At 39.9% G+C, this 13,521-nt stretch overlaps 1 protein-coding gene across 5 annotated transcripts in view; it reads right to left on the reverse strand.

Moving 5' to 3' along the window:
• Positions 1-11,078, reverse strand: part of LOC110523115 (transcription factor AP-1) — a 14,220-nt gene extending 3,142 nt beyond the window's left edge. Inside the window, exons 1-3 of one of the 5 annotated variants that reach the window (XR_005051607.1) lie at positions 10,589-11,078; positions 7,686-9,012; positions 5,266-7,117 (exon numbers count right to left, since the gene is read on the reverse strand). Coding sequence is in view for 1 of the 5 variants with exons in the window: in XM_036976583.1 (XP_036832478.1) it covers positions 7,801-8,874 (1,074 nt within the window). In the remaining 4 variants the exon portion in view is untranslated. Of the gene's footprint in view, positions 1-5,265; positions 9,013-10,588 lie in introns of those variants that run through there. The other 4 variants (XR_005051606.1, XR_005051605.1, XR_005051608.1 and 1 more) reach the window with 4 other exon arrangements.
• Positions 11,079-13,521: the final 2,443 nt, after the last annotated feature.

The following is a 13,521-nucleotide window of genomic DNA, read 5'->3' on the forward strand; positions in this document are numbered from 1 at the left end:
CATGGTCGCCAGCATTAGATGAGGAGCAAGCCAACAAACGAGGCCACGTCAGCGACTGCAGTTCCACTTTAAAACAAGTTTCTGACTCACTAAAAAATCCCATGGGACTTATCGCTAGAGTAAAGGGACGGGGTTTAGAGAAGGGGCTGTTATCGCAGTCTAACCAAGTCTGGTTGCTCAGTCGGAAATGGCACCATTACTCAGCTATCCTCTCTCTCATACGAAGCACCTAGACTGAGTGTATAAAACATTAAGAACACCAACTCTTTCAATGACATAGACTTGACCAGGTGAAAAGCCATTGTCCCTTATCGATGCCGCTTGTTAAATCCACTTCCGTCAGTGTAGATGAAGGGGAGGAGACGAGTTAAAGAAGGATTTTTGCCCAGAGCCAGTAGTAGATCTATAATGAAGTTCTGTATGTGGAAGTTACAGAAGCCATACCAAGAGCAGCTACTTTCACATGTCTCTTGGTCAGAAAACCTGTCACTTTCTGTAAGATATGACTTGCTTAAATCTGTAAAACACCGTAAGATCCCCCCCCCCCAACAACTCTCCGCTCCCCACCCCCATGTGGTTTGGTTTCGCGTCAGGTTAGTGGCTTGTGAAATCAGTAGTAAAGACTACTTCGTGTCAATCAATCTCACAGTTGTTTCACATCTTTCTTACAGGACTCCTTTCTCCTTTGGCTCTGTCATGTTGGGAAAAAGAATAGATAAATACTGTTTCTTAAAAAGATAACTGGGTACTTAACTATGTAGACATCTGACTGGCAATGTGTATTACTATTTCACAATGTGTATTACTATTTCACAATGTGTATTACTATTTCACAATGCGTATTACTATTTCACAATGTGTATTACTATTTCACAATGCGTATTACTATTTCACAATGTGTATTACTATTTCACAATGTGTATTACTATTTCACAATGTGTATTACTATTTCACAATGTGTATTACTATTTCACAATGTGTATTACTATTTAACAATGTGTATTACTATTTCACAATGTGTATTACTATTTCACAATGTGTATTACTATTTCACAATGTGTATTACTATTTCAGAATGTGTATTACTATTTAACAATGTGTATTACTATTTCACAATGTGTATTACTATTTCACAATGTGTATTACTATTTCACAATGTGTATTACTATTTCACAATGTGTATTACTATTTCACAATGTGTATTACTATTTCACAATGTGTATTACTATTTCACAATGTGTATTACTATTTCACAATGTGTATTACTATTTCACAATGTGTATTACTATTTCACAATGTGTATTACTATTTCACAATGTGTATTACTATTTCACAATGTGTATTACTATTTCACAATGTGTATTACTATTTCACAATGTGTATTACTATTTCACAATGTGTATTACTATTTCACAATGCGTATTACTATTTCACAATGTGTATTACTATTTCACAATGTGTATTACTATTTCACAATGCGTATTACTATTTCACAATGTGTATTACTATTTAACAATGTGTATTACTATTTCACAATGTGTATTACTATTTCACAATGTGTATTACTATTTCACAATGTGTATTACTATTTCACAATGTGTATTACTATTTCACAATGCGTATTACTATTTAACAATGCGTATTACTATTTAACAATGTGTATTACTATTTCACAATGTGTATTACTATTTCACAATGTGTATTACTATTTCACAATGTGTATTACTATTTCACAATGTGTATTACTATTTCACAATGTGTATTACTATTTCACAATGTGTATTACTATTTCACCATGTGTATTACTATTTCACAATGTGTATTACTATTTCACAATGTGTATTACTATTTCGCAATGTGTATTACTATTTCACAATGTGTATTACTATTTCACAATGTGTATTACTATTTCACAATGTGTATTACTATTTCACAATGTGTATTACTATTTCGCAATGTGTATTACTATTTCACAATGTGTATTACTATTTCACAATGTGTATTACTATTTCACAATGTGTATTACTATTTCACAATGTGTATTACTATTTCACAATGTGTATTACTATTTCACAATGTGTATTACTATTTCACAATGTGTATTACTATTTCACAATGTGTATTACTATTTCACAATGTGTATTACTATTTCAGAATGCGTATTACTATTTCACAATGTGTATTACTATTTCACAATGTGTATTACTATTTCACAATGCGTATTACTATTTGACAGAGTACAGAGTGAGTGGTATATGTTCAAGCTGTGTACAGTATAACTGTCTCTTGATGACGACACAACAATTAATAACATGTTCCTGTTTCAGAAACATACTCCTTTTATTGGTTTGATTTTTTAAAAATCATTCAAGGAAACAATTAACACTTTTTCAAGAAGACGGCAAATTGTAAACCTAAACAAATCAGTCTAAACAACAGTTTATAGGGCCAAGGCAAGTCGCCCTGTAGCCGATAGACATGTTTCCCTCTCATTGTACTGCCAACAATATTCAGACGGCTACTGTCCCAAAATGGCACCTTATTCCATAGAAAATTAATGTATCAGGGTGCAATTTTCAGACGCACCCTCTGACATAGAATTGTCCCTTGGGTACACACCAACAGCTGTGTCAGTGCTCAACAGGATATGATGTCATAAACTGCAGCTTGACTTCCCTTTAAAACCCTTATTGATCCTTTACAACGTAATAGTGATTATCATCGTCGTCGTCATAGTGAATAAACACAACTTACCTTCAATGTTCTGTTAACTTATTCAGAAGGTGTAGCCACACCTTACAAGTGACTTTATGTATGGCTGTATGTTCAATGTGCTGTCATTTTATTCAGAAAAGGTAGCCGCTTGTCAAACACTTGTCTCTTACAGTGCAGAGGTGAGCACCTAACCACCTGTACCACAAAACAAAAAGCCTGGGTCCCTGGGCCTCTGGGTCCCTGGGCCTCTGGGTCCCTGGGCCTCTGGGTCCCTGGGCCTCTGGGTCTCTGGGTCCCTGGGCCTCTGGGTCCCTGGGCCTCTGGGCCCCTGGGCCTCTGGGTCCCTGGGCCTCTGGGTCCCTGGGTCCCTGGGCCTCTGGGCCTCTGGGTCCCTGGGCCTCTGGGCCTCTGGGTCTCTGGGTCTCTGGGTCCCTGGGCCTCTGGGCCTCTGGGTCCCTGGGCCTCTGGGCCTCTGGGCCTCTGGGCCCCTGGGCCTCTAGGCCTCTGGGCCTCTGGGCCTCTGGGCCTCTGGGCCTCTGGGCCTCTGGGCCTCTGGGTCTCTGGGCCTCTGGGACTCTGGGCCTCTGGGCCTCTAGGCAGACGAAGGCAGTTCAACGCTCACATACACCATGTTACACTTACAACTTGGGTATCTATGACTGTCTCAAATCAACACGTATAAACTTAAGCAGCAAAGTCCCATTGAGACCAATGTTTCTTTTGCAAAGAAGTATTCCATGTTATTGTGTAAGTGCTGATAAACTATTATCTTTGGCTTGATCATGAGGGGTCAGGGTGCTTACAATTTTAAATCAGGTCATCTCCAAATACCTGTAATAGCGCACTTTAAAATGTTATCATCGCTTTAGCCTAACAAATGACAGGGATAACTGGAGAAAAAAGAAATGTGTCAAACCACTACGGCACCAAATCACAGACAGTTGTTTGTAGATTCTACTGCTTGACATTCCTTCTCTCACGTGTATAAAAAGACGTGTCTCAGATTGGCTCAGTTACTGAAAATGAAAAACAGTCTGAGAAACTAGTGTTAAAACCTTCTCCTCAACGAGGAACAGCTCTATTCAGGAATGAAAGATCCACACACACAGCGTCGATTGAACTTAGACACAACCTTCCTAGTCCCATCAAACAACCTTTTTTTTTTTATCTGACTCATCCTGGGGGAAAACAATTATGTGACTCTTGAAACGTATGAATACTATTTTACTGAAATCGACACAAGATGAGTTTACACGACAAAGAGTAGTGTTCCTATGTGCACACACACCTACTTCAGTACATATAAAATAATATTATTTTAAAACATCCACCTCAATAAATCATGTATATTATGGAACTGTAACAACCACACCAACATGTCAGAAGGTTTAACTCATCCTTTTCATTCAATAATTGAACTGTAACAACGTTGAATACATTTTGTACAAAAATATAAACATTATTATAATTGACTTCAAAAGCCTTATTCAAGTTTTAAAAAATACATATTTTCCTCGACGTTCACAAAAATTATTTGAGATTTAACGTCTGTCTTGACTATTCGTTTTTTTATTTATTTCTCTCCAGACTAAGACATACACCGAGTGTACAAAACAGTAAGAACACCTGCTCTTTCCATGACATAGACTGACCAGGTGAAAGCTATGATCCCTTATTGATTTAATTTGCTAAATACACTTCTATCAGTGTAGATGAAGGGGAGGAGACGGGGTGAAAGAAGGATTTTGAAGCCTTGAGACAATTGAGACATGAATTGTGTATGTGTGCCATTCAGAGGGTGAATGGGCAAGACAAAATTATTAAGTTCCTTTGAACGGGGTATGGTAGTAGGTGCCAGGCGCACCGGTTTGAGTGTGTCAAGAACTGCAACGCTGCTGGGTTTTACACACTCAACAGTTTCCCGTGTGTATCAAGAATGGTCCACCACCCAAAGGACATCCAGCCAACTTGACACAACTGTGGGAAGCATTGGAGTCAACATGGGGCCAGCATCCCTGTGGAACGCTTTCAACACCTTGTAGAGTCCATGTCCGGACGAATTGAGGCTGTTCTGAGGGCATGAGGGGGATACAACTCAATATTAAGGTGTTCCTAATGTTTTGTACACTCTGTGTACATAAATACCATTGTTTATGTATATAGTGGAATTATAGGAAAGTACATTCAGTGCACCAACTATGTAATAGTACTTACAGTATAGAGACTTAAAGATATCTTTCAAAAATGTTTAAGCATCAATCAACAAAACAGTTTTCTTTACGGTGCCATGTTGGTCCACTGCTGCATTAAACCATGGTTTCTGTGAAGAAGTTAAGTTAATTCATTTAGAAAGTGGAGCGCTTATTACATGATTTAAATACTTTATCGACAATCATAGGAAAACGTTTTAAATAAAGTATGAAATAGTTTGTAGAAACATGTCTACACCGAGTCCATGTTGAGACCACAGATAAATATCACACAAGATTTCATGTAGAAACATGTCAACACAGAGCCCCTGTTGAGACCACAGATAAATATCACACAAGATTTCATGTTTTGATTTATGTGCAATATCATATTTCCCCAAAAACATAAATACCAAAGATACATTTTGCATAAATAAATTGCTCCAGAAATGTTATAAAACAAGAAATAAAATCATTATCTATCTATTGATTAAAAGCCCTTGTCTTGTTACTTCATTGTAGCTTGCTGCATTCTCAAGAAGCCTCTTCCCTTTCTGTCTGTATGTCTGTCTGTCCGTCCGTCCGTCCGTCCGTCCGTCCGTCCGTCTATTAACACAACAAGTTTATCTAAAATGTCTTTGAAAATGTATCTCTGACACAGTGTAGTTCAGGTTAACACAGCACTGATCCACAATGTTACCACATTGAACATAATTTGACTCCTACACTAAAACCTATAGGTCAACATTATTACAGGAAGAACAGTGCAAAGGGTATTTTGGTTGGAATGGAGGAAAATCTTTCAGAATTACCAAGGTTCCAAAATGAATTACCAAGGTTCCAAAATGAATTACCAAGGTTCCAAAATGAATTACCAAGGTTCCAAAATGAATTACCAAGGTTCCAAAATGAATTACCAAGGTTCCAAAATGAATTACCAAGGTTCCAAAATGAATCAGCCAGGTTCCAAAATGACAACCAATAGTAATCTTACAAAGATGTGATTGGTTTAAATCTATTTCAACTATTTATATATCACCAGAAGCTTCTGTCTGTTTCACATGAACACAGTTATTTAATAAAAACACATTTAGGTCTGGATTCAATCCGGATCGCACAAGATCCGTGTTAAAATGAGAAGGTCATTTCCGATGAAGCCGACGTATGCATCTTTTACCCTGAATGCAAGTCTCTGCAAACGCGGGAACATCGTCTTTAAATTTCAAACAAGCTATAACGCGGATATTCGGCAATACTTTGGCAATGCGGATTGTATCCAACCCTTAGAGTTGAAAGTCTCAAGAGGTTGGTTTTGCTGTCATCTCACACACACATTGCACAACTCTAAACAGACAGATAATATATTCCAAGACAAGAGACTAAAGTGACTCAAAAAAATAAATCTGCACCTCTTATCTACATCACATTATTAAGCCCGATGGATTTGATCAACAACATTGTGATACTTTGACCAATTATATTGTTGTTTTAAAGCGGAAAAAGCTTTAATTCCCATAACTTCAAACTACAGTGTAGAATGAGTCAGGGCCTTGAGGTGCCACACGAGACTCTTCCACTACCATTAATTGTAATTTGTTCTAAAGTCAAACTCACACTTTACTACAGATGTAACCTTATCATCTGACTCAGGTAATGACAATTATAACTGACAATACTCAGGTAATGCCAATTATACCTGGCAATACTCAGATAATGACAATTATAACTGGCAATACTCAGATAATGACAATTAGAACTGACAATACTCGTGTAATGCCAATTATAACAGACAATACTCAGGTAATGACAATTATACCTGACAATACTCAGATAATGACAATTATACCTGGCAATACTCAGATAATGACAATTATAACTGACAATACTCAGGTAAAAATATCATAGAACAGTGTTTTGATTCATTTTTTTTTTTTAATCATAGAGATGACCTAGAATGTAGAAATTCTTGTTCTGAGGTGATGGGAACCCCGGATGTTTCACACTCTCTCAGTTATTATACTTCCTGTTGACCACAAACACCCGGGACCTACTGAACTGTATACTAGAGGCACAATGTCCTCCGCTCCTCACTCTTCTAATGGTTACTTGGTTCAGTGTTGTAGACTGCAGTCGTCAGTCTGGTACTCTCCTGTTAAGCAGAGGTTTTCATGTGGTACTCTCCTGTTAAGCAGAGGTTTTCATGTGATACTCTCCTGTTAAGCAGAGGTTTTCATGTGATACTCTCCTGTTAAGCAGAGGTGCTTTGGTCACTTTCAGGGCTGCGCGAGGGCAAAATAAAAGTGAAATGTCTTGTTGTTTTAATACTACAACTCAAAGTGTCTGTAGAGGTTAGAGAGGTGGGATTCTCCCTTCTCCCCAACCGCTCACGTAGTTAGCATAGAGAGGTGGGATTCTCCCTTCTCCCCAACCACTCACGTAGTTAGCAGTTAGCATAGAGAGGTGGGATTCTCCCTTCTCCTCAACCACTCACGTAGTTAGCAGTTAGCATAGAGAGGTGGGATTCTCCCTTCTCCTCAACCACTCACGTAGTTAGCAGTTAGCATAGAGAGGTGGGATTCTCCCTTCTCCTCAACCACTCACGTAGTTAGCAGTTAGCATAGAGAGGTGGAATTCTCCCTTCTCCCCAACCACTCACGTAGTTAGCAGTTAGCATAGAGAGGTGGGATTCTCCCTTCTCCTCAACCACTCACGTAGTTAGCAGTTAGCATAGAGAGGTGGGATTCTCCCCAACCACTCACGTAGTTAGCATATTTCACTTACCATCACAACACTCCTCATCCCTGTACAGTAGAGGTACTACCTCCTTTATAGAGGACTGACTCAGAGCAACAGAAAAAAAATACACTTCTCATCCCTGTACAGTACAGTCCGTTGATCAACAGTTGGTGCTGTCCCTGTCCCCGGTGCTGTTGGCCTGCAGGGTGGCTGAACTCACTGCTATCTGGCAGCCGTTGGTGACGTGATTCATGACTTTCTGTTTGAGCTGGGCCACCTGTTCCCTCAGGACCGAGGCGGTGGAGGTCAGGTCACAGTTCTGGGTCTTCAGAACCTTCACCTTCTCTTCTAGCCTGGAGATCCGCTCCAGCTTCCTTTTACGACACTTAGACGCCGCGATCCGGTTACGTAGTTTCTTCCTCTCGGCCTTGATCCTCTCCTGGGTCTCCAGGTCGATGGGAGAGAGCGAGGGAGGGGAGGAGGTGGGGTCCCCGGGAGGATGAGGGACCTCTGGGACAGTCTGAGGGGCGTCCAACCCCCTGTTGTGGGGATGGTGGGGTCCCTGGCCTCCAAGTCTGTGGGGGCCATGGCCTGGGTAGCTGTCGGGCATCTGGCCCCCTGGGTAGGATGATGATATATGGCTGGGGTGGTTCGGGTTGTAGCTGCTGAGGTTGGTATAGATGGGCAGGTCTCCTGCAGACATGATGTTCCTCTGGTAGGGGCCTTGCATAGAGGAGGAAGGGGACACGGGAGCTCCAACCAGCTGGTTCTGTTTATGAAGATCCGCCAGGGCTTTTACGAACCCATCGGCAAAACCCTCCTGTTCGTTAGTGGCGTTGTTCCGGTACATGAAGGGGTTACCTCCGTTAGTGTTGGGGACAGGAGACGTCGTCACCAAGCCCTGGTTAGACTGGATGATGAGGTGCTCGAGGTCAGGGGAGGCTAGCTTCAGAAGGTTCATATCTGACAAGCCGCCGGGCATTAACGAGCTGTTTGTGTTGCTGTTAATCCCTCCCAGATTATTAGGATTGATATTGCAGTTACTCCCCGGCTGGCTTTGTGACAGTTTCAGGCCAGAGCTGCTGTGGGAACCGCCTGAGAAGTTATGTGCCACCTTCTTACTCATCATCTTGTGGCTCTGGTAACGTTGGTAATCTGCATGGTGTTGTCCGAAGTTGTGAGGAATACCTGGGGCTTCGTCGTGGTAGAAAGGAGTTTCCATTTTAGCCGTCATTGACGCAGGGAGACGGGAATCTTCATCATCTGATTAGTTAAGGTTTAAATGATCCCGTTGGCATTGGCTGTGAAGACTAGGACATTTCCCAAGAAAGTTTTTCTGTTAAAAAATATTCCAATAAAGAATTCGGGCCACCTGTTAAAATAGAAAATAAATGTAGATTCTACATATAATACAACATGTGATTTGAAAACCAAAACAGATGCATTGTATTTGATTTATATGACTACAGTGGGAATAAAAAACTATAGTTTCACTTTCGCTCAAAAGTCAAAAGCAACAAGCCGCTTTTAATCATTGGAACCTCTACACATAAATCTGATTTATAAACGTTGGCTATACCATATATACATCCTAATTTAAAGCGTTGACTATATCGTATACATCCTAATTTAAAGCGTTGGCTATACCGTATATAGTATATACATCCTAATTGAAACTATTGGCTATACCGTATACATCCTAATTTAAAGCGTTGGCTATACCGTATATAGTATATACATCCTAATTAAAACTATTGGCTATACCGTATACATCCTAATTTAAAGCGTTGACTATACCGTATACATCGTAATTAAAAGCGTTGGCTATACCGTATATACATCATAATTAAAACTATTGGCTATACCGTATACATCCTAATTAAAACTATTGGCTATACCGTATACATCCTAATTAAAGGCGTTGGCTATACCGTATATACATCCTAATTAAAACTATTGGCTATACCATATACATCCTAATTTAAAGCGTTGGCTATACCGTATATAGTATATACATCCTAATTGAAACTATTGGCTATACCTTATACATCCTAATTTAAAGCGTTGGCTATACCGTATATAGTATATACATCCTAATTGAAACTATTGGCTATACCGTATACATCCTAATTTAAAGCGTTGGCTATACCGTATATAGTATATACATCCTAATTAAAACTATTGGCTATACCGTATACATCCTAATTTAAAGCGTTGGCTATACCGTATATAGTATATACATCCTAATTGAAACTATTGGCTATACCGTATACATCCTAATTTAAAGCGTTGGCTATACCGTATATAGTATATACATCCTAATTAAAACTATTGGCTATACCGTATACATCCTAATTTAAAGCGTTGGCTATACCGTATATACATCCTAATTAAAACTATTGGCTATACCGTATACATCCTAATTAAAACTGTTGGCTATACCGTATACATCCTAATTAAAAGCGTTGGCTATATATCGTATACATCCTAATTAAAACTGTTGGCTATACCGTATACATCCTAATTAAAAGCGTTGGCTATATATCGTATACATCCTAATTAAAACTATTGGCTATACCGTACATACATCATAATTAAAAGCGTTGGCTATATATCGTATGGTTTTAGGGATGTATTATCTGTAACACATGAATGAAAGCGAGAACCACTTTACTATTAGGCTCTCAATAAAATGATTTATCCTACAGTTTCTAATAATAATTATATTTTAATACGACTTGTTATGGGAGTGAATGTATAGAAGAATAGCATAAGGTTGAATATTGGCACCATATTTTATCATATAGCGTACAGTACATCCATATGATCATATACGGTAGGATACACTATTATTGAGTGTATCATAATCATTCTTAAAATATAATAGTGTATCATAATCAGTACTAAAATATAATAGTGTATCATAATCATTCTTAAAATATACTTACAATAAGCGAAGGTTTCACAATTCCACCCCGGTGGTGACAGGAAAGCCCGTTCAGTACGATGACTAGTTGATTAGCCTGCTCACGTTGCGTTTCGAGAAATAAACCTTCACGTGAAACAATCCAGTGACTCAAAGGTGACTCGAGGTAGTCACACCGATCGATATTGACACAGAATACCATCCATCGTACCGTAGACGTTACCCACGCACGCTGCCTGTAAACCGGTGTTCCGGTTCGAGTGTGTGTAGGCAGATGGTCTATTAATAATGAATCTGATATCCTTGTGTTAAACAAAAATCACCAGGAAAAATGTATATCTTCATCCCGTTAATTATTTGTATATATTTCACTGCCTTAGAATATAGACTGTTGACATTGGAGAAATCGGGCTTCTCTTCTGCCTCTCTCGTTGCCTCGTCTGCTAGCCGCCGCTGTCAGTTGGACTGGGGCTTTCTGCTTGGCCGATTAATACCATACGCCCTTCTCTCTCTCTATCTCTCTCTCTCTCTCCCTCTTTTTTCTCTTTCTCTTTCTCTTTCTCTTTCTCTTTCTCTTTCTCTCCCTCTCTCTCTCTCTCTCTCTCTTTCTCTTTCTCTTTCTCTCTCCCTCTCTCTCCCTCTCCCTCTCTCTCTTTCTCTCTCTCTCCCTCTCTCTCTCTCTCTTTCTCTCTCTCTCCCTCTCTCTCTCTCTCTCTCTCTCTAGTTCCTGTAACTACTCTGCATAGATGTTAGTATTTTCACAAAGGTTTATTTCCTTTCATTTGAAATTGTATTGGTCTTTTGAAAAGCCGAACTCTACTGCTCACTGAATTATATATAAAAAAAATATATATATATTTTTTAAAACCTTTATTTAACTAGGCAAGTCAGATTAAGAACAAATTATTATATACAATGACAGCCTACCAGAAGGCAAAAGGCCTCCAGCGAGGATGGGGGGGGGGGGGGGGGGGGGGGGGGGGGGGGGGGGGGGGGGGGGGGGGGGGGGGTATTAAATAATATAAAAATAGGACAAAACACACATCAAGACAAAAATAAACAGCACAACACTACATAATAAAGGGAGACCTAAGACAGCAACATAGCATGGCAGCAACACACAAACTCTAGGCTTACAATGCAAACTGTGCAATGTGTAGAGAGGGTTTTGCCTGGTTTAGAATTGCCACTACCATGCGCTAGGTATACTCATACAACAGTAGCTACATGGCACTCTTCAATGCTCTGGTACAAAACCGGGAAAATGTCCCGAGTGAGGACACACGCACATAACCCTTAGTGGAGTAACGGCATAAAGATAATTGCACTCATCCCATATCCCATAAAACCCTATTGGCCTACTTTGTTAGTTGCACAACATTTGAGAATGTTCTTTGCACTTCCACACAAGATGTAATAACGTGTTGATAAGGATTTGGTTCTCAACAGCATTCACTTTCATTCTATTCTAAATAGGCAATGTGTAGCCTACAGTCTAACTGGTTTGGTGTTTTCCAGCAGGCATCAGAGCAGGAAGAGCAGGTCTATGGTACACAGTGAGGGTTTGAGGACATGTTCAATGCAATCGGCAACAACACCGATTGGCATCCTATTCCCTGTATAGTACACCTCTAATAGGGCCCTGGTCAAAAGTAGTGCACTATATAGGGAATATTGCGCCATTAGGGACCTAATTCCTATGGTATCTGGTCAAAAGTAGTGCACTATATAGGGAATATTGCGCCATTAGGGACCTAATTCCTATGCTATCTGGTCAAAAGTAGTGCACTATATAGGGAATAGGGTGCCATTAGGGACGAACACACAGATGCACTCTAATCCTCTACTCTAACCCAGCACCACACTGCAGATAGGGCCAGAGGGAGTCAGTACTGCCTGCCTGGCTTTAGATGGGGCCAGAGAGAGTCAGTCCTGCCTGCCTGGCGGCAGATGGGGCCAGAGGGAGTCAGTCCTGCCTGGGTGGCTGGCTGTGTTGTCCAGTCCAACTGCGTTAGTTTAGTTAAACCATCTGAAGGTGAACTGCTCTAGGATGTTATTCAACCTTTGTGAAGAAGTAAATATCAGACTGGACTGGATTGTTATGTGTGTGTACCAAATGCCACCCTGTTCCCTATGTAGTGCACTACTTTAGACCAGAGCCCTATTCCCTATGTAGTGCACTACTTTAGACCAGAGTCCTATTCCCTATATAGTGCACCACTTTAGACCAGAGCCCTATTCCCTATGTAGTGCACTACTTTAGACCAGAGCCCTATTCCCTATATAGTGCACCACTTTAGACCAGAGACCTATTCCCTATGTAGTGCACTACTTTAGACCAGAGCCCTATTCCCTATGTAGTGCACTACTTTAGACCAGAGCCCTATTCCCTATATAGTGCACTACTTTAGACCAGAGCCCTATTCCCTATAGACCAGAGCCCTATGAAATGCACTATAAAAAGCGAATAGGTTTTCCTTTACCTTCAAGGGTCAGTCAAGATAACAGACGTTTTTTTTCCTGCTTCACAGAACGACCATGATAGAAAATAAATAGTTAGGTTCAACTCACCTTGAATTTAGGTGTTAGCACATTCAGGACTCACGTGTGGAGCTGATTCGGTTGGACAGAATAGCTAGAGTTGTGGAGGTAAACATCACATCAGACCAATCAGAACAAGAGACGTTCTAAAATAGGTTTCCTGATGGTCTTGTCTACTAGCTACACAAAACTGAATTTATACTCGTAAAAAAAGAAGAAGTTATTTCCCAATTTGAAATGGATAAAGGCAAACATTTTATTTATTACCATGAAATTAAATCTTTTGAGAGTTTGGACAATTTGTTACACTATATTTTATGAACCAACATGCACCCCCCCCCCCCCCCCCCCCCAAAAAAAAAATAAATAATAGCAAAGCGAGATATGAATCATACATTTCAATTTCTTTGACTT

This window comes from Oncorhynchus mykiss, chromosome 5, assembly GCF_013265735.2.
Source record: "Oncorhynchus mykiss isolate Arlee chromosome 5, USDA_OmykA_1.1, whole genome shotgun sequence".
Lineage (NCBI taxonomy): Eukaryota > Metazoa > Chordata > Actinopteri > Salmoniformes > Salmonidae > Oncorhynchus > Oncorhynchus mykiss.